Source organism: Protomyctophum parallelum (assembly GCF_964188405.1).
Source record: "Protomyctophum parallelum genome assembly, chromosome: 10".
Lineage (NCBI taxonomy): Eukaryota > Metazoa > Chordata > Actinopteri > Myctophiformes > Myctophidae > Protomyctophum > Protomyctophum parallelum.
Window position 1 is genome coordinate 28,332,385 of NC_139704.1, and position 26,669 is coordinate 28,359,053.

A 26,669-nucleotide genomic window follows, 5' to 3' on the forward strand; every position below is an offset into this window, starting at 1 on the left:
AAAACGGCGTGCTATAGTATGATGTACGGTATGGGCTATAGCCCATGGTCAAAAATGATGAAAAACGAGGATAATCTTTTTTTCAAAATTTCAAAAAACGATGGGCTATAACCCATGTTTTTATTTTCTTTCATTTTTTTCAAATCCTCAAAAATGATGAAAAACGGCGTGCTATAGTATGCCGTACGGTATGGGCTATAGCCCATGGTCAAAAATGATGAAAAACGAGGTTAATCTTTTTTTCCAAAATTTCAAAAAACGATGGGCTATAACCCATGTTTTTTTTTTCTTAATTTTTTAAAAATCCTCAAAAATGATGAAAAACGGCGTGCTATAGTATGCCGTACGGTATGGGCTATAGCCCATGGTCAAAAATGATGAAAAACGAGAATAATCTTTTTTTCAAATTTTCAAAAAACGATGGGCTATAACCCATGTTTTTGTTTTTTTCCATTTTTTTCAAATCCTCAAAAATTATGAAAAACAGCGTGCTATAGTATGCCGTACGGTATGGGCTATAGCCCATGGTCAAAAATGATGAAAAACGAAGATAACTTTTTTCCCAAAATTTCAAAAAACGATGGGCTATAACCCATTTTTTTAATTTTCTTTCATTTTTTTCAAATCCTCAAAAATGATGAAAAACGGCGTGCTATAGTATGCCGTACGGTATGGGCTATAGCCCATGGTCAAAAATGATGAAAAATGAGGTAATTTTTTTTTTTGTTACTTGTTAAACAAAAAAACTCATATAGTTTTTCACCCAGTAGGAGTTTCTGTACCTCATTTAAACTGCCGAAAGCCAGGATTGAACCAGGGACCTTTAGATATTCAGTCTAATGCTCTACGCTATTTTGGCTTGTAAGTGTCACATCCAGAATATATTTTTCAATTGATTGTTAGTTCTTAAACAAATAAACGCATACAGTTTTCCCCCAGTGAGATCAGCCTGGGAGTCATACGGTTTTCTGTACCTCATTTGACCTGCTGAAAACCGGTTCCATTTGTACACTGTCAAAGTCACTAACTTAATACTATCAACATCTAGTATAGACCCTCTACAACAGTGGTTCCCAAACCTTTTCTTGTCAAGGACCCCCGAATTTACACTTTATTAGCCCGTGGAACCTAACCCTAACCCTAACCCGGCTATAATCCATGGTCAAAAACGATGAAAAACGAGGATTTGAAAAAAAGACAAAATCACTTCCAGACCATGGGCTATAGTCCATGGTGTCAGATTGATTTTCGTCATCAAAAATGATGAAAAACGGCATGCTACAACACCCTAACCCTAACCCTTGATCGTAGGAGATAGTAATGTAGGACTCTGCAGATCAAGTGCTATCCAGTCATAAAGTTTGAACACTTGAAGAAACTACTAAAGAAAACTGGAAACACCGCCAATGTGGCGCACTGCATCTTATCCGTAGGAATGAACAATCGGAAACAGGACGGAAGACAATGAGGGCGGACACAAGTGTGGCCTACATGGGTCACATATAATTCGCCCAGCTGGTACCCACTTAAGACCCAATCAGATCCCAGTTCAAACCCATATAGGCAAACACAGGTTCACACATGGTTCTGAAATAAAATGGCCCATTTGGATACCACCTAAGACCCAGTTAGAAACCCACGTAAACCCATATGGGCTAACACGGGTGGGCCCTTTGTGAAAACTGGGTGCACGGCCCACTTGGAACCCATGCCCATAGCCCATGTCAAAACCCAATTGGGCCCAGATGGACATGTTAGCTGGGTATGTATATCTAATGAGAAAGGAGGGTTGATGGGGGGTTGTTATTGTATACCGGTATACTGTACTGTATTGTCACTGTATATCTAATGAGAAAGGAGGGTTGTTACTGTATATTGTATAGGGCAATACATGACAAAAAGGGAGTCCACACACAAGGCAAACCTTTTATATTATATATTTATTATTCTAAATTAAAATAAGTTAAGCAATCAACTGGTATGAGATGTGACAATGTCAGTAATCAATCATGTATGCAGTGTATGGATGTATGGAGTGCGCTGTGTGTGAGTGTTGTAAAATGTGTGCAACTGCTTGAAAGGAAGGTAAGATAGCTGGCTTGAGAGCATGGAAGGAGAGGCCCTTATATACTCTCCCAAACCACACCCCACTCAGGTGTACACAGTTGGCCTGACAGCCTGCTCCACTCTGCCCTAATCACCGAGGCTGCCAGATAGCCTACTGTGCAGAGGCAGAGGGGGCAGGGCCGTCACAATATACTGTACTGTATTGTCACTGTATCTAATGAGAAAGGAGGGTTAATTGTATATCTACAGTAATGAGAAAGGAGGGTTGATGGGGGGTTGTTCCTTGTTACTCTTCAATACAAGTTTCCTGGGAGCAGATATACAGTGTGAGGACAACCCTCCTTTCTCATCAAAGAAGTTTGTACCATCAACTACCGAATACACTGTACTTGCATTTCCCTCTTCGGGACTGCCCAGTGGCCACAACTACAAGACTGTGGTTGTGCTGCATGGGCAGCTGTCAGGTGTGTAGTTGTTGCTGTAAAAAGAGCATGGAGGAAAGTTATAATGAAATATACAGTAAGCATGTGTATGAGTCATCGACAGAAAGTGAACTTGCTTCCCACAGAAAGAGAAAGAAAGATCCTTGTCAAAGCAGAGAACAAAGAGAGGAACAGGTATACAGTACTGTACCTTTCAATTACTGTACATTCCTTCTCTGATTCTCAAACTCTCTTTCACATGCACATGCACGTACGCACACACCCACACATTTGTCTTACTAGCTTTCTGGGGACATTTTTTTGTGATCTTTACATAATAACCTGCTGGTGATCTGCCATAACCTCTACTCCTCACCCTAATGCTAAACATTACCCCTAAAGGTCCTTTTTCTGGTTTTACTATATCCTTGTCGCACATTTGAAATCCTTTTATGCTCTTTAATTATGTTTCTCAGACAATGTTGTTTTTATATGCTGTTGCTGATGTGTAAAGTACAAAAACCGATATAGGCCTATGTCTTAATCGCTGTCTTAATAACACATAATTAATGTGTGGCATGTATTTTGTAAGTTTTTATGAGGTGTCCTACTCACCTACTGTATGCTAGACTGTCTAACAAAACATTTAGGGTTCATTTAGAGATGACCTTTAACCCAGAGCCTGGTAGTCGATAGTCACTGAGAGGGCGCTTGTTTTACAGGCAACCGGATAAAGGTTGGTGAGGGGTCCATTAAAACGACCGGATTAAGGTTGGTGAGGGGTCCATTAAAACGACCGGATTAAGGTTGGTGAGGGGTCCGTTAAAACGACCGGATTAAGGTTGGTGAGGGAGGGATGCGCTCCTCCGTCCGTGCTTGCAGTTATGGTTAGGTTAGGGTTTCAGGTAGGTTGTCGTGCAACACGCGTCTCATCAGCGTCCATCGAAACCGAGGCTCTGTGTAAAAGGTAGTGAAGAACATTTTCTCTGTCCTTCTAAATTCAAGGTGGGTAAAGTAAGACGATCTTGACTGTATTACCCATGCCAGCGTGTCTCAGGAGATCTAACTGGGGTTTATAAACATAACATTTAGGGTTCAAGTCTCCTGAAGAACATTTTCACTGTCCATCTTAAATTCGGAAAGGTGGGTGTTATGTATTATGTGCATGCCTGTGTGCCTCAAGAGTAAAGTCCATGGTTTGTACACCAAAAGTTGAGAGTTCTAACCTGTACTGAACATTTTCACTGTCCATCTAAATTCTGAACGGTGGGTTATGTAAGACGTTCTCAACTTTATTACCCATGCCAGTGTAGCTCATGCGATAAACCAGGGGTTTATATACAGAACATTCAGGGTTCAAGTCTCCTGAAGAACATTTTCAGTCCATCTAAATTCTGGAGGTGGGTTAAATATAACATTCCCAGTTGTACTTTACATGCCAATGCCAATGCATTCTCTATGGCAATAGCACAAACTTTGGCATGCTACTAGTCCTACATACAAAATGATGAAAAACGAGGATAAAACAAATAATAAAAATTCAAAAAACGATGGGCTATAACCCATCGTTTTTTTCATTTTTTCCAAATCCTCAAAAATGATGAAAAACGGCGTGCTACAGTATGCCGTACGATGGGCTATAGCCCATGGTCAAAATGATGAAAAACGAGGATATTTCTTTTTTCAAAAATTCAAAAAACGATGGGCTATAACCCATGTTTTGGGTTTTTTCCATTTTGTTCAAATCCTCAAAAATGATGAAAAACGGCGTGCTATAGTATGCCGTACGGTATGGGCTATAGCCCATGGTCAAAAATGATGAAAAACGAGGATAATTTTTTTTATCAAAAATTCAAAAAACGATGGGCTATAACCCATCGTTTTTTTATTTTTTTTTTATTTTTCAAATCCTCAAAAATGATGAAAAACGGCGTGCTACAGTATGCCGTACGATGGGCTATAGCCCATGGTCAAAAATGATGAAAAACGAGGATATTTCTTTTTTCAAAAATTCAAAAAACGATGGGCAATAACCCATGTTTACTTTTTTCTTTTCTTTTTTTTCAAATCCTCAAAAATGATGAAAAACGGCGTGCTATAGTATGCCGTACGGTATGGGCTATAGCCCATGGTCAAAAATGATGAAAAACGAGGATAAAAAAAAATCAAAAATTCAAAAAACGATGGGCTATAACCCATGTTTTGTTTTTTTTCCAATTTTTTTTTAAATCCTTAAAAATTATGAAAAATGGCGTGCTATAGTATGCCGTACGGTATGGGCCATAGCCCATGGTCAAAAATGATGAAAAAATAAAAAAAATCAAAAAACGATGGGCTATAACCCATGTTTGTTTTTTTTCCTTTTTTTTCAAATCCTTAAAAATGATGAAAAACGGCGTGCTATAGCATGCCGTACGGTATGGGCTATGGCTATAGCCCATGGTCAAAAATGATGAAAAACTAGGATAATTTTTTTTTCAAAAATTCAAAAAACGATGGGCTATAACCCATGTTTTTTTTTTCTTCATTTTTTTCAAATCCTCAAAAATTATGAAAAACGGCGTGCTATAGTATGCCGTACGGTATGGGCCATAGCCCATGGTCAAAAATGATGAAAAACAAGGATTTTTTTTTTCAAAAATTCTAAAAACGATGGGCTATAACCCATCGTTTTTTTCATTTTTTTCAAATCCTCAAAGCTAAGTGGCCCAGTGGATAAATCACAAGATATCTGTAGAGTTCCTTGTAGAATTGTGCTGGTTCAAACCCAACACACTCAGTAGGAAGGTGCTGGTTTTTGACCTGCCAGTCATTCTGATTGACAGATTCCTTGGCCAATCAGATCGGTCCGCCTTCAGCCAATCCTAGGGCTCCTTACATTGTCTCCTCCAATCAAACCCGGACCACTTCCTTGTTTACAACTGGATGAAATACTCTGACCTGTTTTAGATTTATAGTGATTCTTCAACTTATTTTCTTCATTTTCTCAGTTTTGGACGTTTTATTAATATAATTGATCATTCTAGATCACTGCTAGATCCGTAACAATCTTCTCTTATGGGGTTCGGGTTAGGGTTTAGGGTTAGGGTTAGGGTTAGGGTTAGGTTCAGGTTCCACAGGTTAATAAAGTGTAAATGTGGGGGTCCTTGACAAGAAAAGGTTTGGGAACCACTGTTGTAGAGGGACTATAGAATAGATAGATGTTGATAGTATTAAGTTAGTTACTTTGACAGTGTACAAATGGAACCGGTTTTCAGCAGGTCAAATGAGGTACAGACAAATGTATGACTCTCAAGCTGATCTCACTGGGGGATGAACTGTATGAGTTTATGTTTAACCCATTCAGGCCTAAGGCCGATTCTAAAAACGCCTCTAAATCCTGACCTAAGGTTTCTGAAAAACTTCAAATATTGATATAGCAGAATCAAAATTTTTACATTTTTGAATACTGTACATACTGTACAGAACCCAAATATGGGTTCCCGGCCTGAGGGGGTAAGGTACAAATAGGGAACCCCGCCCAGAATGGGTTAAGAACTAACAATACATTGAAAAATACATTCTGGATGTGTCACTTACAAGCAAACAAACAAAAAAGCAGTGAGAATTGAATGGAGCCAGTGGCTCAGTGTGTTAGAACACTGTCCACATGTTTGGGAGATGGTGAGTTCAAACCCCATTCAAGTCTTTATTTTCACGACCAATTTCAGAAGAAGAAAACAAACAAAAAAGCAGTTTGAATTGTCTGTACCCAGTGGCTCAGTGTGTTAGAACGCTGCCACATGATCGGGAGATGGTGAGTTCAAAACCCACTCATATCTTTACTTTCAAGACCGATTTCAGAAGAAGAAAACAAACAAAAAAGAAGTGTGAATTATCTGGACCCAGTGGCTCAGTGTGTTAGAAGGCTGCCACATGATCGGGAGATGGTGAGTTCAAACCCCACTCTTGTCTTTACTTTCAAGACTGATTTCAGAAGAACAAAACAAACAAAAAAGCAGTGTGAATTGTCTGGACCCAGTGGCTCAGTGGGTTAGAACGCTGCCACATGATCGGGAGATGGTGGGTTCAAACCCCGCTCAAGTTCAAACAAAAACAATAAACGTCCAGGGTACATCCAGGGTACATTGCAATGCATTGTGAGCTTGTAGATCGAGTATTCTTTTGGGCTAATGTTCCACCAGAATATGAATATATTACAAAACACAAATCTGAACAAAACACAAATGTGAGTTCACTCATATGAGTTACAAATCTGAACTTGTAAGCTACAAACCAGTAACCTTTGGATGATAAACCTCAGATTTATCTTTTGAGTAAAGTTGTAAAGTACAACCGGGAATGTTATTTTTGAACCACCTCCAGAATTTAGATGGACAGTGAAAATGTACCTCAGGCGACTTGAACTATGAATGTTCTGTTTATAAACCCCTGGTTTATCCCCTGAACCACACCGGCTTGGCTAATGAAATTGAGAACGTCTTACTTAGCCCACCATTCAGAATTTAGATGGACAGTGAAAATGTTCAGTACAGGTTAGAACTCTCAACTTTTGGTGTACAAACCCTGGATTTTACTCTTGAGCCACACAGGCAAGAGTAATGCAGTTGAGAACATATTACATAACCCACCTTTCCGAATTTAAGATGGACAGTGAAAATGTTCTTCAGGAGACTTGAACCCTAAATGTTATGTTTATAAACCCCAGGTTTATCTCCTGAGCCACACTGGCATGTTTAAAAAAGTCGAGAACGTCTTACCTAACCCACCTTTCAGAATTTAGAAGGACAGTGAAAATGTTTTTTAGGAGGTTCAAACACTGCATCCTTTCAGAATTTTGAAGGACAGTGAAAATGTTCTTCAGGAGACTTGAACCTTAAATGTTATGTTTATAAGCGCCATGTTTATCTCCTGAGCCACACTGGCATGGGTAATACAGTCGAGAACGTCTTACTTAAGTTAAGTAAGACTTTCTCAACTATACCCATGCCCATGTGGCTCAGGAGATAAACCTGGGGTTTATGTCTCACAGCTCGAGGTCAAGTTAGACACAGGAGTGGCCTCTGCCTGGGTGACCCTTGTTGGCACTAAGTTGTATGTGCCACTTGTTCTACTGCACATGTTTGAGAGTGGGCGACATCCATAGGATTGGCCCTGTAGCCATGCTAAACCGCAAGGCTGTCAGGGCTATGATTTACAATTATTGCCATGAATGCCCGTCTGTATCTCCAAGGAAGAATCGAGTTGGGGAGTCTGTTTAATTTGACTAATGAATATGGAAATTCAGACTCTTACTCATAAGTGCCCAGGAACGAAACCCTATTGGTCTGTGAACCTGAGTGGGCCGGTATAATGCCTACAGTATATTATAGTGTAAGTGAACGTTCAAATAAATTACCAAAACACAATTCATCTCTGTGATACTTTATTGCTACTTATTTTTAACATGACATAATTGCTAATTGCAGTTTAATTCGTTTTTGTCAATAATATCCTTAAAAATGCCTATTGATTGGTCAGAGTGGTCATTGTTTAATATTCATCCAGCTGAGGTTAGCTACACTTGCACACAGTCAAATCAGTATTAACTTAATGTAACTCTGAGAGGTTAAAGATTTAGCCATAAGGGCTTCCAATTTGTACAGTGCATAAACATAATTTACCCAAGAGAATTGTATCAGGATCCTGAGGAAGCAGGGGGGGGGGGGGATAATTTCTGATCTTGGTCATATAGGCACACCTTAAATGAGTATATGCTCCCAAACACACACACTCACACTCTCACACATTATATATATATATATATAATTTATTCACAAAGAACATTAAAATATACCTACTTTTCTAGCCTCTCCGAGTCATTTTGACCCAGAGAGAGGCATTCAGTTTGTATGTGTGTGTGTGTGTGTGTGTGTGTGTGTGTGTGTGTGTGTGTGTGTGTGTGTGTGTGTGTGTGTGTGTGTGTGTGTGTGCGTGCGTGCGTGCGTGCGTGCGTGACGTGGCCCGTTAAGCCACAAGAAACAGACTCATTAAAATTGTAGCCGAACAACGCCACCCTTGGATTAAAAGAGTAAAGGGAACCCCCGATTCGCAACTGTCTCCCGTCTAACACACCTCACTCTCTGCTGTCGTCTCGTCTCTTTTCTCTCTCTGTCTCTCTTCTCCTCTCGACCGCCCCCACAGGCTGGGCCGGGCCGGGTACACAGCAGCCGGGGGTCGTAGTCGTGGCACTTACAGAGCTTGTTGAAGGCCTGGCTCTCTCGGTGGTTACAGCCCATCGAATGTCAACCTTCTCACGGCTACCACTGGCCCCCAGCTGGAGTGTCCCGACCCCCCGTCTGGCCCCAGCCCATGGGCGCTATATGGTCTGCCCAGCTCAAACACACTCCAACTTCTATCTCCTCCAAACACTCTCCTCTGTCTTATAGGGCTGCTGATTGGTGGGCCACACCCAACCCAGGTGTAGGTCCTTGAAGTTGCAGGTCATTGATTAGCCAGGGTAGGTTGTGCCAGTCAGTGGAAAATTAAAGGCTATATAAAACATCATGCAACTCACACAAAATGAGCAAAACAATAAAGCAAAATAATAATAATATCACTCTATAACTCATAGCAAAAGAAAGAAAAACATTACAAACAAACATGCAAAAGTATAACACAGCAAAAGCACAAAAATTATAATAAAACAAACACATACATTTCCACCGGCTTACACGTGCATGTGTGAGTGTATGCACACTACACTGCATACACTTGAGTGTCTTCATGTGCAGCACATACATTACTGAGTTAGTACCCTCTATTGTCTTTATATCAAAGCATCTACAGCTGAGTAGTTCCAACTGTGTGCATCAGCAGCAGGCAGTCTCTCCGTTGCAGATATTGCCTCACTCTTACATCAGCCAGAATGAACTAGCCATAGAAGCAGTATTGGACTGCTCAAATTAATCTCAAAGTACTTCCGTATTTAGCTAATCAGTGCATTACAATTCACAGTAAAATATATTTTAAAAAGTGTTGCTCGAAAAGGCAGAATTGAAAGATGCAGGCCAGACGTTTTCCTTGGCCTGTAGGGAGTGTGCATACAAAGTTTTACGCAGATCGGTGCAGTTATACGTAAAGACGGGATTCGGCCTGTTATAGCGCCACCATGAGGCCGATTTGAAAAATGTCAAGTGGCATTTCCTTCCTCAGCTTAGTGGGAATATGTGTGCACAGTTTCACCGCAATCGGTCGCTGTGTTGATGATTTGCAGCATTTTGTACAAAACGGCACACTCCTGAAAACCTTGGAAGCCAATCTTAGCCAATCAGGATGGAATAGAAATCAAACAGGCCTGTCTTGATCACATGACTATAGAGATACAGAATATTTATATCCAGTACGATCGCTCCCCCGATCGCTGATAAACACGCAGGTTTTCTGTGTGCTTTAGGATTTTCTTTTGTCAAAGCGACCATCCTTTTCAATAGGGTCTGTTGAAAATAAGGCTGGCTGATGCGGAAGAGGAAAGACACATCAAGGCATTTTTAAAAGTGCATTATCTAGGGAGCGGATGGCAGCTGTTTTTAAATAAAAGATGGAATGCCGTGATCCCCTCCCCCTGAAACATGATCATCAGGTATTACGATAATACTAGGAGAAAGATTTATTTTTCTCCAAAAAGTGTACATGAAGTGTTTTATGTGGCCGCCGCCACACCCACCAGGTTTTCAGGTGGTGCACCCACAGCTGTTGTTGTATGGTAAAGGGGGAGGGGTTAGGAGAGGGGATGATATTGTGATTTCGATTGGGCCTTTTGACTCAAAGGCTTTCAGGAAGAAACCAAAAATACACAGAGAAAACATATTTCAATATTCTAACCATATTCTAATTGATTCCTGATGAAGACCCGAAGGGGTTGAAACGTATCCTCTTCTCCTTTCAAGAATATTCTAACCACAGCTAAGGGTCTATTAGAGAGCAATGCTAACTCCATAGACACATACAAAACAGAACACGTATGGCGAAGAGTGCCATCTAGCGCCGTAAACATTAATTAGTCAGGTGTATTTGGTGGTGTGGGCTTTGGATAAAAAAAATGTCAAAAGACGTCTTTGGCATTGAATGAGTTGAGATTGGGAGATAGAGAGACTTAAAGAGTACTCAGTAGCTTATTACTCACCAAGAAGAAGTCCCAGATCAGAAATGTAAAGATGATCAGGCATGATCAGTGAAGAAATTATTTGTCCAAGGATTATCATGATGACTTAATTGTGTTTTTTTTATGACACACCCAGCCTTTATTTGCGCTGTAGTGAGGGTGCTAAAAGGACAGAGAGGATGATAAGAGACATACGGTGCTGATAGCTGTTGTCATCACAAGCTAAAGTACTGAACTGAACTGCGCCTGAACTGTCACCACAAGTGACCTCGCTGCAGAAGGATGACAAACATGGACAAATCTCAGCTGTCAAAAGCGTGGTTGATGCGGATGGTGAGGTAGAATTCACAGATCAGGGCACACTTTATCCATGAGACACAAAATAACCAATACACAGATCAAAAGTTGCCAGTTGTCACGGTCCGCTCCTCCTCGGTCCGTGGTCCTTATTTTGGACCTTTAAAGATATGGTTCTGCCATTTCAGTATGTTCTGTATTTGTCATGTGTTCCTGTTCTGTTACTCTGTTGTTACCTTGGTTTTGTGTATTTTATTTTGTAGTATTGTTCCTATAGTGTTTCCTGTCTGCCTAGTTACTTTTCACCTGCCTTGTCTAACCTTGTGAGTTGTCAATGTTTCCACCTGTGTCCTATGACGTAAGAAATATGGTCATTTGTGGTCATTTGGTCCCAGCAAACCAGGCACAGATTTGCTGTTTTCTTGCATAAACATCAAATGGCGGAACAGCTGTCACGGTTTTTGGCGCAAAGTAACCACAGTATACCGCTAATCAACTTACAACTACACACTTTATACAGTATAGAGTATAGAGTATATGTATACGTATATAGTATATGCCTATATACTATATATATACTATATATATTTCTTACGTCATCATTTAGAGCTAGTCATACGTATACTATATACATAATCACTCAGTAAAAATAAAATAGCAAATTGTGCCTGATCTGCTGGGACCGGGGTGCGTGGTGTGTATATGTATGACTAGCTCTTAATGATGACGTAAGAAATATGGTCATTTGTGGTCATTTGGTCCCAGCAAACCAGGCACAGATTTGCTGTTTTCTTGCATAAACATCAAATGGCGGGACAGCTGTCACGGTTTTTGGCGCAAAGTAACCACAGTATACCGCTAATCAACTTACAACTACACACTTTATACAGTATAGAGTATAGAGTATATATGTATACGTATATAGTATATGCCTAGTATATACTATATATATACTATATATATTTCTTACGTCATCATTTAGAGCTAGTCATACGTATACTATATACATAATCAGTAAAAATAAAATAGCAAATTGTGCCTGATCTGCTGGGACCAGAGTACGTGGTGTGTATATGTATGACTAGCTCTTAATGATGACGTAAGAAATATGGTCATTTGTGGTCATTTGGTCCCAGCAAACCAGGCACAGATTTGCTGTTTTCTTGCATAAACATCAAATGGCGGAACAGCTGGGGGATATCAACACATATCAATGATTTATTTGTCTCTGAAAAACTAAAAAGGGATCCAGAATATATCTACAACGATAAAACAGTATTTCTTATATAGATAGAAACTTGAACCATACTTAATAATACTAGGTGTTTATATGCATAAAGTAGGTAGGTAGCAAATAGTTACATCTAAACATTAATCATTTCAAACGTTCCTTCACAGAGATACTGAGATTTGACAGTTTACAGCGGTCGAAAGGACTTGCGCGCTCTGCTTGCGCACTAGTTGGCCATTTATGGCCTACTAGTGTGCAACAAGCAAGTATGCACTCGACAGAGTGCAGTTCTAGTTCTGCCTATGTTTTGTCCATTAATGGAAGAACCTCTGTTTTTTGTGGCTTTCGCCTTTATTTTACATTTTTTATAGAGGGATAGACAGTAGGCTGGCAGGAAATGGGGAAAGAGATGAGGTCATGCACCCATCCACCAGTGACATCATCGTTAGGCAGATTCTTTTTACCAAAATGTTTAGATTTTTATTATCATGAGAACGATGGCTTCCATTTTCGCATTGCAACTTTTCAGTGCTAGAAAGCCTGCAGTTTCTATTAGCTTGGATTCCCCGTGATGATGTCACTGGTGGACGGGTTTCTGAACTACCCACAGCCCTCCCATGAGACACAGACCGAGTAGAAAATTTTTTTTGGTATTTTATCATGATTATTAGTGAGGACCTACAGTATTATATGAAGATAGGTTGAAAAGTGGTGAAGTGGTCCTTTAACACGAGTATGATTTTTTTAAGCATAGGCCTAAGTAATTTGGGGACAAATGTCGTCTATTTCAGCCTAAACATGCCTTAGGCCCTGCCTATATTCTCCAAATGTGTATCTTCATAAAAGAAAAACACCCACAACACAAAAATAGAAATTTTTCATTTTGATGTCACTCAAGCATGCAGTTGAGTTTTTTAAAGGCAATTAACAGTTTAAAATTTGACCTGAAGAGTACAGTATTGTGCACCCCGTAGTACAGAGCTCAGTTGGTTAATGATAGGTTTGCCCTGAACATCATAATCCTTGGGCAGTCGGCACTCCAAGCACGTGATTCAGTGACTCACTAGTCTACATGCTGTCTCATTATACTTCCCTCTTCAAAGGCATGTGCTCTTAATTGACCTGTTTTATACTTAAAAGATTCATGTTTGCTCTGGCTTAATTGTTTGATGTTGTTAGAATGGCCAGTACAGAGTAGACTACCTCACACCATTTGTGGTGTTTGCATTTCTGCTACTGGTTGTAGCCTCACAAGCCAGCCTCTCCTTCACTGTATAGTGGAGGCCCTTGATTTTTGGATTAGGGCTAGCTGGATTATTGGTTTCCAACTAAAAGATGGCTGTGTTGAAATCGTAGAAAGAAGGAAAGAGACGCTTTTGGCCATAATTTGCTATCACCACGAATATTCCTCATCATCACGCCACATTTCGTCAGCCATTTGACTTACAAATGGTAAAACAAGAGGGAGGACATTACAGAGGTAATCCAAGCGAAGCTGATGAAAGACCTTCTGAAAGCTTCCCAGATTAAAACCTCTGGACTTGTTACAGTAACTTCACCACAGGTTTCAGAATCATGTCTTCAAAACAAAATGTATGAGCAGCTGGTCCATCACCTTGGGCAACTAAAATGTTTTTTTTTTAAAAGATTTGTAAAGGGGAAATAATGTGAGACAGGCTTGTCTAAAAGTGAAAACTTGAGTGTGTGGATTGTCAAAATTAACACATTATTGTATGTATTTTGTATGTGTAATATATTTTTGTATTGTGCTTTGTTGTGGTGAGTTGATTGTGTTTGTGTTGTACTGTATGTTACTTGACTGTTACATTGCAATGTGCTGCATTGTGTTGTGTTATGCATAGCATACTTGCTCTAAACATTGTGCAAATCCTGCTGCCAATTGAGAAATTAATAAAGTAACAGAAAGGGGAACATAATTGATGATGCATCTGTGCTGGTTGACGTCAAAACTCAAAGCTTTGTTTTCCTGGATCATGAATAGGGATACGAAACAAAAGGTGAACTGATGTGGTGTTCTGCAGCTCAGCAAGCAAACGTGCAGAACATAGACACAGATCTAACAGTGATTTCACAGAAAGAGGCACAATTCTTCAAACTGGGAAGTTGTGTTTGTCATGTGTATATTCTGGGCAATGTTGCAATGTGGGCCTTTGATCCCTGAGTCATGCAGAAGAATGTCAACCAACATATATTGGTTTGTATTAGACCTACAATAGGCTATGTGAAAACAATTGATTTAATTAATTTAGAACTTTGACGCAGAGGTTGGTTGGTAATACAGAAATATAGAATCATGAACCTGGTTCACGATGATAAAAGTGTGATGAAGAACAGTAATAATATGCTATAAGTGATTATAGAGCCTTGAACAACACTAGCATAAATACTAGCATAAATAGTGCATAATGCTCATGTCTAGAAAGAGTTGCTCAGCTGATTGGCTGCAGCACGGAATGTGATGTATGATGATGTATTGTGTCCGAGCGAAGTGTGTGTGTGTGTGTGTGTGTGTGTGTGTGTGTGTGTGTGTGTGTGTGTGTGTGTGTGTGTGTGTGTGTGTGTGTGTGTGTGTGTGTGTGTGTGTGTGTGTGTGTGATTAGTGTGTTTCCTCAGATGCTACAATGATGTATTACGATAAGAGCGCCGCTTACGTCACACGAGTGTGATTTTCACATACAGTAGCAGCTGTTTCCATGAGGAGGCCAGTTAGTTAGAAACAGAAAGTAGAAGGATTAATCTCTTGTCTCAGGCCAACTTCATTTTGTGCAGTATGAAAAGAATGTGTGTGTGTGTGTGTGTGTGTGTGTGTGTGTGTGTGTGTGTGTGTGTGTGTGTGTGTGTGTGTGTGTGTGTGTGTGTGTGTGTGTGTGTGTGTGTGTGTGTGTGTGTGTGTGTGTGTGTGTGTGTGTGTGTGTGTGTGTCAGCATGTGACAGAGTCATCATGATTATTTTGTGGGAATCTATATAGGTGGTTGCTCACAGAAGTCACAGCTAAATTATTAAAAGCAAAAAGTGAAAAACGATAAATGAGGATTTAACTAGATTTTCAGGCCAATATGTGTCTTTCAAATGTAGTTCTTGCGCTGATCAGAGCAGCTAGCTAGTGGTCACCAAATTATGTTTGTGACGTCCTCTTACCGTCCACGGTGCACCCACAAGGCAATGGTAATATAATAACGAATAGGTCGGTGAGGGACGTCCTCTCTGTATATTGTACATATTCAAAAAGGAAAAAAAATGAGAAAAATGTCAAAGTTAGGCCTTGTTTTTGGCCTAGGGGCCACATCGTTAGCCATGTCTAAAATTGTGGGCAATTTGTGGGAGGGTCTATAATTGTAAAGTGAGACAACTTGTTGTGATTTGACACTTAAAAAAACACAAGACATGGTTAAGATATGTTGGTTAGTAAAAAAAAGAAGAAAAAATAGAAAAGAAAATAATACTGGAGGAAAAAATGACTATTAAGGAGGTTAATGTTTTTCTGGCATGTTACTTGCATGAGTTGATCCTATATATAAATCAACACACCTTATGTCCATACAGTATGACAACTTTGACCATTCATTTTTATTGTCTCTCCTGCATCACAAAAGGAGAAAGGAGTATGGTATCATCTCAAGGGAAAACAACTTTCCCCCTCAACATTTACCCAGCCTTTCCTTGCTCCCTGGAGTGCTCAGTGGAGAGCTGTAAGGGATTGGATTTAAGTGTCTTGCTGATGCTCAGGCACACTGACACATAGACTGGCTGCTGGGCCAGGGGGGACTTTCTGATTCCCAGAGCTATGGTCACGTATATCTTACAAAAACGGGCCTCCAAAAGCACTTTCTCTGCTGCCATATGGGGGTACCATACCATGATAAACGATAAATGGAGGCATTTTATCATTGGGTGGGCAGTCCTCTGAGCATGCATCTTTGCCTGGTTGAGTTGTCACGGCCCACGGGTAATAGGATTTTGTGATACCGTTCAATTTTTGTCATTTAATGCAAAAAACTTGAACCGTATATCATAGAAATCATATTACTAATATTATCCTAATCCTATTGCTTTTAATTTTGCTGTGCTATATTGCAAATTCCAGCAATGTTTCAGAATGTGGAATCACTCTAGTCCCTATAGTTAAGATACTATATATTCCTGACGAACCGATGCCAGGTGGTGAGAATGGGTTGTTGCCCATTCTCACCTCTCACCTCATTCTCACTCTCATTCTCATTTTTTATTTTGCAGAACAAAACCTTGCCTAATTCCATCCATGAATAAAAATAATGGGAACTTTCTTGGTCTGATTAAGGTGCTTTACCAAATTCGACCGGGTGATGATTGAGGGTCTTCTCAACTGTTACATTAAAATGCAAACATTTTAGAATCCTTCCTGGATAGTGAAGTAACACGCTTATTGTTCTACGCTGCTGACAAGTGGGTCTCTATTCTAAAGAGTTCACAATCACTAATCACTATTTCATGCAACCCATATAGTTAATTTTAATGAATGTATTTGAAAGGATGCAGAGGAGGGGCAGGTTATTGTGCTGGTACCTCCCAAAGATATACAAGTGATTGGGTGTCTTATATTTGCTTATTACTTAGTTGACTGGTTCAGGTGCGCTTTTATTTAGAAAAATAAAAGCGCAACTGAACCAGTCCCAGGTAATAAGCAAATGTAAAAGACACCCAATCACGTGTAGATCTACTGGCACATAAAGTCATGCACATTCGCATCACACCCACGCTGGATTGATGTGAGCCTCCTCCCTTCATCTCTGTCCGTCATTTGCTCCGGAATAATTCCATAAGTGCTGCCAGCTCTCCTCGCCCATGCGGTCCATGTAATCCTGCACCACTCCTCCAGGGTTGACCCCGATCATCATGGAGATGCCTCGGACTGCCAACTCCTTCTGCTCGTTGTCTGGGATATTCCTCAACGACGTGCACCATGGTCTGACAAACTGCTGCAGCTGCGGCGCCACCTCCTGTGGACAGACATAACCCAGCTTGCCGAGCGTGATGGCCGTGTTCACCAACAGGGACTTGGGGGTATTGGGCCGGTTGATGATCTCGACCAGGTGTGGCAGAACCATGCCCACATAGGGCTGCATCTCCGCGCCCATCTGCATGGAGATCTCACCGATGGCCCAGGTGGCGTTAGTACACACAGGAATAAACTCTGGGTTCAGGTTGCGTCCCAGGATGGGCATGAACTCGGTGATGCAGGACTTTACATGAGGGAAGCAGGCCTTGGTTAGATCTCCCAGCAATGCAAAGGAGCTCTGTCTCACCTCGGGCATGCTGTCCTGCATGCTCTGGAAGAGCAGGGTCATAATATTGGAGCGAGCCACCAGCTGCTGCACGTGGCCCCCGAGGCCCTCGGCCAAGCTGCTCAGCAGGTCCAAGGCTACAATCATATGGTCCTTCTCAAGGGCCTCATACTGGTCTGGGTGCTGGTTGTACATATGATTCTGGGTGAGTGCCTTATGGACTATGGTGATGCAGTGCTGGTACACAGGCTCACAGTAAGGTTGGAAGCCACTCTGCAGGGCTACGGCTACTGACGACAGACATTCCAGCAGAGGGATGATAGCCTTGTCTCCATCCTTCAGCTTGTTCCAGTTGGCGATGAGGGGTGGCATCAACTTCTGTATGTACTCTGGCTGGTTGAGATGATGTCCCACAGAGTCGGCCAGGGTATCTATGGTGTTATAGAGCATGAGCAGGTTCTTGTGCTGGTACTTCCCAAAGGCAAAGACCAGTGTGTCAAGGATGAAGCTCAGGTAGGGGACGAGCTCTGTGCGTGCCTTCTCCGCCACGGTGGAAAACGCACTACAGGCAGCCTCCTGCACCCTCTTGTTGCCGTCCAGGATGCATTTGAGCAGCTTGTTCATGAGGGGCTTGAGGTGGGAGTCTGGGGGCTGGGACACCGCCCAGTGTGCGTAGCGACCCAGGGTCCAGCAGGTGATGGAACGCACCAGGGCCTTCTTCTCACACAGACACTGGATGAGATGGGGCATAAGCTCAGGCAGGTAGGGAACCATGCCCTGCATGCAACCTTCAGCAATGGCTCCCAGCACCAGGACCCCAGACTCCTTGATGACCCAGTCGGTGTGGAAGAGTAGACCTTTGAGCAGGGGCAAGAGGTGGGGCAGTAGCTCGCCACGGAACACGATAGCCAGGGCATCCAGGGATGCAGCCGAACACTTTCGGAGGTTCCAGTCGGACACTGTGCTGTCATCTTCATCTATGTCATCAGCTTCCTCATCCTTCACATCCTCGTATTGGAGAGTGACTGTGCGCGAAGTATGGAACAGTGGCTTGATGTCCTGATCACTGTCCGGCACTGCCTCATCCTCTTCCATGTTGTCACCGTTTAGTATGATGTCAATCTCTGAATACTTCATCCCGTTGACCAGGACAGGAACCAGTTGCATCAGGTGTTCGGATAGCACCTCCTTACATATAGGTTGCTCTGCCAGGCTCAGCCAGAACTCACAGGCCTCCAGCGACACATTCTCATCAGGGTCCTGAGTCCGTTGCAGCATGTACTTTATGATGCTATGCATGTTGGGGATGAGGCGGTCGATGTGGACCTCCAGCAACATGACCAGGGCTTTGCACACATTCCTCCTCACCTCCGAGTCCTCATCTGCGGACAGCGCAAACAGACTCTCTATGAATAGCTCAATGTTGTTCATCAGCGCCTGGGCTCTGCCGGTGATGAAATGGTTCACACAGGATATGGCATGTGACCTGATCTTGGGGCTGCTGTTCTTGAAGAACTGAATGAACTGGGGGATCATGAAGTTGAGCGGTCTGTTCAGAGCGTCACTGTCCAGCAGCTCCGACGAGTCCTCACAGATCTTGTGCAGTGCACTGAACGAGCCCTCACAGGTGTTGTAGTACTCCGAGTTGAGCAGGTTGCAGAGTCGAGGCAGCAGTTCCGGCCACGCCTGCAGCCCCCCCTTGGAGGCTATTGTCGTGATCAGGATCCCGATGGTGGCGCGGATGAGGGGAGAGGGGTCGCCGATGTTGTTGAGACATTCCTGCTTGATGAAGTTAGCCACGGGCGGTGGGAAATTCTGGTAGTGGGCCTTCACGTTGTTCTTCAGGATCAGACCACTCAGAGAGCGGGTGGGGTCATCTTCTGTTTTCAGATGCGTGAGGACAAATATTAGATAGTTGTTAAAGTCAGGGAACTGGTGGAGCTGTTCAAGCTTTTCTTGGACGGCTCTCTGTACTGCTGTGTTAGGCGACTGAGCGGTCTTGAGAAGTTGAAGTACCTGCTGGAGTCCCTGCTCATCTGGTTGCCACTCCATCAACATATTCTTTGATTGGATCATATTCTTCTTCGACAGGGCCACGTTCTCTTATTGTGCTCTCAGTCATCTATGACATCAGTGTTATGATGACGGTGCTGTGATGTCAGGAATCTCCATATTTGTTTCCATGTAAAAAAATTACTTAGCTGGGAAGCCCAGACGATCAGGGATCTTTGCCTACCAATAGCTTTGGTGACATCCATGAACTGGGTTAAAACAATTATGAAATAAATATGCCGATGCTGTTGGGAATGACCCTCCTTGTGCCCACATACATTTTACAATATTGCATTTGCTATATTGTGTTTAATAAAATTGTCCAGGGAACAAAGACGGACAACTTACTGCATCATCAACTTATTTATTAGCACAATAAATAAGTTGATGATGCAGTAAGTTGTCCGTCTTGTTCCCTGGAGTGTGCAGTCCCTTCCTTGGAAGGTTTATCTCTCTTTTTGAAGTAGCCTGCTGACTAGACTTATATATATATATACACACACACACACACACACACACACTAAACATATCTTGTTTAGTTCATCTTTTTCTTGTGGTATATGCCAACCACATTTGAGTGTGCTGGGGACAGTCATGGGAAGCATGCGTCACTGAGCCAAACAACAGCACACAGTGTGGAGGGCTGAGATGTGAGCCCATCGTCTCTATCTCTCTAATTGTATACAGTCTCTCTGGCATTTCCCGCCAGTTTGCCATATGCACAGTTTGCCATATGCACGCACGAACGCACGCACGCACGCACACACACAAACACACACGTCGTGATGTGGCTCCCTTATTACACACACACACACACACACACACACACACACACACACACACACACACACACACACACACACACACACAGAGAGAGAGATTTCACCCTGTGCTGACCCAGCTGAAATCCTCAGGTACTTTCCATGGGGAGCAGTCATCATTAAGCAAGCATCATGCCATAACTTCAGCCCCACCCCCTTTGTCAAAAACACCAATCAGAGCACACTCTTTGTGTCCTGTGACTGTCCCTCATAGGCTGATAAGTATGTGCTGTCTGTGCTGGGGGGTGATGGTGTTCCTACATCTCACAGAAAATTACGGGAAGTGATGGTAAGGATGGTTAGAGGGTGTGTGCTGAAGTATTGTGTGTGTGTGTGTGTGTGTGTGTGTGTGTGTGTGTGTGTGTGTGTGTGTGTGTGTGTGTGTGTGTGTGTGTGTGTGTGTGTGTGTGTGTGTGTGTGTGTGCGTGTGTGCGTGTGCGTGTGCGTGTGTGCGTGTGTGTTCACCGATCCAATGGCCAGCAGCTCAAGAAGTTTTACTGTAGGCTACTGTATTAATTTATTCTTATTTATGTTGGTTTGGTTCGTGACTCTGTTTTTGCTATAGCATCTACATGTCCCCCTGTGAACAATAACGTTTTAATATATCTTATCTTAGCGTGTGTAACAATAAATAATGGTGGCCTTACTCGCCTTATTGTGAGGTGCAGCAAATCTCCCTTGGACCAGCACTACAGTATACTTTGACCAGAGGCATCTATACTTGGTCCCTCTACACCAAAGGTCAAGCTCTCAACTTTACTTTATTACAGTATAGCTAGCTCACCCACGTGTCATGCTGTGAGGCGTTGTGATCCTTTACATCTGATATTTGCACTACATGTTCTCCTTTTATGACATTCACAGAATAAGGATGCTAAGGTTCATGTGGTGGAGGATTGGCGTCCGTCCACAGCAACCTGAAGTGACACTGCTGCCAACAGACATGTATGTAACCACAGCCCGGGTTTCAATAAACACAACGAAGGCAATGTCTGCTTTGTTCTGTCACTGGTCCTGTATACTGTACACAGTTTTCGTACAAGAAATGTACTTGCTGGTACATGGTCTGCATGTGACCCTGACCCAGCATCAAACAATGAAGCAGTACAACAAAGTAGATGGATGACTCACACACCGACAGTGCACGTGGACATTACACAATAAAAGTGTTCCATTAACTGAGAGTGTACAAATGTAACCAACTGGACCTTATGGGTCATCATTTATATATGCAGTAAGTACACAGTGAATGTAATAGAAGTCAATTTGGTAATTAAAAAAAATATATAGGCTTGGTATACTTATTAACCACTTAAACCCTATACTCACAATGACCGCGGTCCCCCAGGGCACTTTATATTAGGTGCGCTAGCATTTCCTCGTACACCAAATCTCTTTGCCAAAAATAGCCAATCTTCACAACATGTTACAGTAGGCTACGGTTATCTGGTGCATTCATTGTGAGCTTGTAGGTCGGCTATTTACGCTGAATGTTAGCCCCAAACTGTGGTTAATGAAATTCAGTCTGTTCACAGCCCTTCACATCTTGCATCAGATCAGATTTCCCAATTTCCTTAAAATATAAATTAAGGCTTAAGTGCTAGGACCCACCAGTGTTTTTGCTCTCAAAGTGGATGCCAGGGTTCCATTAGTTTAGGGGGGTCTGCAACTGTGAGAGTGTATAAATGGAACCAAATTGACCCTTTACTACAGGTCTGCTCTTGAGAGTGTACAAATTGAACCAAATGAACCCCTTCCATTTGTACACTGTCAAAAGTTAAGAAGTTTGAAAGCCATTGGTAAAATGACTCTATGAGCCATTGGAATAATTCCACATTTCAGTGTCATTAATTCACAGACCAGTTCCCCAAACTCAATTATTTTAGAGTGAAAAGTTCAAGGTTAATGTTTAGTTACCTTGCTAGTGCAGTGTAGAGCTGAGTTTCAGAACTGAACCAAACCAAACACACTAATGTTGGTGGCTAGGAAGAAGACATCAGAATGCTGCTTCCAGCCAGCTTTATATACAGTGTTGAGCCCATAACTAGGAGCCACAGTGTTGAGCCCATAACTAGGAGCCAATCACCATAGTCAGGCTGGAAATTTCTGTTTCTAATACATTATTGTTCAGTTGGTGATAAAAGCATGACATTTGGCCCAGCTAGATGACCAACAGCAAAGAACACAAGTCATCTTTTACAATGCTCTTGTGAACCAGATTGGGAAACCCATGGAGCCAGATTGCTCATAATTATGCTGAGTTGCTTGTGCCTGCAATCAATCCCACCTTGTGGTTCAGAGACAAGAGCTCTTCTTACTGATCGATCGAGCTACCCAAACACAAGAAACAATGTAGATTAACATTCCATGAACGTGACATATTTACACTACAGATTATCACATCACCAAATTTGCACGGTCTGCTCTCCGATTTAATCCAAAGATCTAAACTGTGTGATGTATACAATTTGAGTTAAGACCATTAATATGAACCAATGTCCCTCTGCACTCTAGCAATTAGTACAGCTAGCATTTGACAGCTTTAGTTACTTGTTACTTTGAAGATTTTATTTTAAATACACAAATTAATACAAAGCCGATCTACAATGTGACGTGTTATGTGCTTTCTAGTATATTTTGATGCTAAAACATTGTTTCTGTAGGAACAATATTTTGTAGTGTGGAATATATTTCTGCTACAATTTGATTATTATGTTTTGGAAATGATCTGTAATTAATTTGTGTTAAGGGTAGGCACAGTTAGTGCAGTTAAAGCTGGTGTAAGTAATATTTCTTGTTACATAATGCATGTTGTCTTTTTTGTGGGGTTCTATACATTCTGGTGACAGTGGGAATTGTAATGATTAGATCCCCACCCCTGGAATCATGTCAAAGTGTACTCCAATGAGAAGCATCATACATTGCATACATTGTAAAACACTTTAGAGAAAGATGCTATGCAGGCCAATAATTTAGACATGATTTAGCTGGATTACAATTACATTACTGCACTGAGATCCCACATCCCTCTCAGGTAACCACGTACTTAATCATGTGTTCTCTGATCTCTGCTCACTTATTGTACAGTAATTCTCTCTGGCTGAGAGTCTGAGATACAGTAAAATACTGTGAAAAGCCACAATGTAAACATAAAATAAACCTGAGGGGAAATAAGTCAGAGGTTAATTTGGACTCCCTCAGTGACATGCTCTTATACGACATACACAGTGACCCACTTGTTTGTCATGAGATTAAATGGTCTCATTTGAGACCGATGGCTGAATTGCTATTGTTTGGCAATTAAAACGATTCTGAGCACTTCAGAGCACTGTTCATCATAAAGGCCATTATAATCTGTTTATTTGCACACCCAGAGCCACCACAAATGGCCTGTAGGATTTTCCACCGAAACTGGCAAGAGCACATGATGTTATCTGTGCTGTGAAGCATTTCCTGTCTAACCACAGACAGAATGAATGAAGAGGGACTTTGTTGGTCTTTCACGTTGCTTTGCAATCTTTAGAAAAGACATTTACCTTAACAGACCTGAGTCCAAATGTTCTTTTCATGGGTACCCGTACATCACTTACTGTGTGCTGTGTTAAGTGTTAGAATGGAAACAAGACTGCAAGGTCTGTTTTCGGTGCTATCCTTTTGGACCAATGTGCTGTTGACATTTTCTATTGTCTAATAAAATAATCAGATGGGTGCAGCAACATAGGACTTAAACTATATATATATATACTTTGATGATGATTTATATTTCTTGCCGATTGGATCATATATTAGTATTACATAAGTGACTATATTAATCTACTGTACATGGTTTCATATCAGCTTATAGATCAGCTACTGTATTTCCCTCTGTCACACTTTGACTTATACTGTAGTGTGGGTAGTGTTTGACGAAATAAAAGGCACAGGTACGAAAAACAGCCAAAAACTGGAGAAACTGCCAGACAGAGTCCTTGGATGCAGAGAAGTGGGTTCTTTATTCACCTTATCACGACCATCAAAATTGAAGAACAAAGGTTTTACACAGTAAACTAGGCAGATTGGCCATGGGTTCTCACACCTCTGAAGTCCTGCCAAGACTGAGAGAGAGCGAGGCAGTGGGAAGTCTCCCTACTTATAGGCTAAGCCCCTCCCACAGACCATACCAACCCTGAATTGATTCCACAATTACCCCAGTTACTTCTCAATGTTCAGAGACATCACATTTCACGTACACATTTAAAGTGTTACAATATTTAACCAATTATCCCCATAATAAACAATGTAAATCAGAGTACTCAACTAACAAACCCTCACACTGTTGGCATGTTCCGGCCCCACACCCTACAGCTGGTAGTTGCTCCATACAATGGAGTCAACAATCAATTATCAATCAACCATCAATCAGCAATCACACAATATATAAAGTCAAATAAATATAACTCTGCAACAAAGAATATTTCAAACTTTAACCCTGTTTGTGCAATTCAGTCTCAGTGTCAGGGTGATCGAACTGGCACATCGTCAAATGTTCAACACACACTGTAGGCCATGCCAGGTTTCAAGTGGTTAAAAAGCACCATAATTGTATGTAACCAGTTAAGAATAAAGAATACCGGTATATTTAATTAATCTCAGAACAAGAGTATATTGCCAACAAACAACAGTTACTGATAGGCTGATTAGAGTCACACTTCAAACTCCTATCCCTGTCTACTGGAACCCACAATATTATACTGCCTAAACATCCGTCAGATGGAGCTAAGGGAATTGCATGGTATTCATTAGCGTCACTCACCCACTCACATCTGGGCTCAGTGTCGCTAAAATACAACAGTAGGTCCAGTGTAATGTTTACTCAAGTAAAGCCCAAACCACAGGCGGTTAGTTAATGGAAACTACAGTTAAGAACACAAATCTCTGTTCTCTGCTGACAAGAAGCTGCAAAAATAATCACACATCCTTTTGGTGTTTGAGAAATGTACTGGCTCAGATTACTGAAAGTATATCATTGTTTGTCAGGTAGCCCACTGAAATGAACCAAAGTTTGAAAGGTTTGAACCCCCTTCCTCTCATGAAGGGTTTATTTCCTGGTAAATATTACATAACATCTCTGAAATTAAGTCACAATCTCTAGACCTACAGATGACTCAAATGGTTAAAACATTTAAACATTTAAATTATTTTATTTTATTTTCACTTACATTAACTACACAGTATAACCTTTTGAAAAGGTAATATTAGGCACTTTATTTCCACCAAAACATTTGTACGTAAGTGTTCTATCACTGGTCCTGTGCGGTCATATTGTCTAAATTAATGTAACACTTGACTCAACCATGCTTGAACTGAAGAACTGGTGAACAGAACAGAAGATCTTCCAGTCCATAGCCTGCCATTGGTCTGATGTCTCCTCCAATGAGAGGCTGTTGCCTGGTGACTTCGAACTCTTGCCGTGTTCCAATCAGCTTCAGCCATTATGATTCATTATACCTGGCAAAAGCTGACTGGCTGATTTTCGACACACCTGTTTGACTGGATTGAAGGCTATTAATGAAAAAATGCATATATATGGTATGAATTGTGCAGAAGCTTTGTGAGGGTATCTGGGGAGAGAAAGGACACAGACACAGACGGACTGTGAAAGTTAAAATGGAAGGTGAATTCTGTTATCTGTCACTTTGTTTAAAAAGGGGGGAGAAAGCTGTACACTCCCAGTGTACTTGACCCATACATGTGTTGATGCTCATAAATCAGAATTAAGTTGCTTACAAAAAATGGATATTGTGTATGCAAAATAAATAGTATCAATCAGCTTCCTGGATAACAGACATGCCTAAAGATTCAATCTCCAAAACTGTGACTGCATAAAGTAGCGCTATCAATAATGACTTGACTACATTTATCCATGTAGGGCAGGGGTTCTCAACGTTTTTTGATGGGGACCCCCGAAAATGCTTTGGCCATGTCTCGTGACCCCCGCCCCGCCCCACTCCCCACCACCAATACAAATTGACCGCGCCAATAACCTTAATAATAGAGAAAATGCATCATTAATAAATACAGAAACCACATATATCATTAAGGAAAGTTTATTCATGCACTATGTGTGCTATGTTTTTTCTTCTTTTATATATAATTTGGGGACCCCCCAAAATAATTTCAGGACCCCCCGAGGGGTCGCAACCCCCAGGTTGAGAACCCCTGATGTAGGGCATCCAAATCAGATTCAAAATAACTATATTCACCAGTAAATGCCAAGGAATATGACTTGAAGACAATGGCACAAATACCTGTACACAGTGTACAGTCACACATGTATCCTAATCTGATTATTGACTATTGCCAATTTAGGATAAG

The 26,669-nt window shown here is 41.5% G+C and overlaps 1 protein-coding gene across 1 annotated transcript; it reads right to left on the minus strand.

Annotated features, from left to right (window-relative positions):
- Window positions 1-16,941: 16,941 nt before the first annotated feature.
- On the minus strand, window positions 16,942-19,500 carry LOC310865771 (transportin-2-like; the record flags this gene model as incomplete). The annotated part of the gene is made up of 1 exon (XM_083774979.1): window positions 16,942-19,500. The coding sequence occupies one exon, from the start codon at window positions 19,498-19,500 to the stop codon at window positions 16,942-16,944; it is 2,559 nt and encodes an 852-aa protein (XP_083631105.1).
- Between the last annotated feature and the right edge of the window lie 7,169 nt (window positions 19,501-26,669).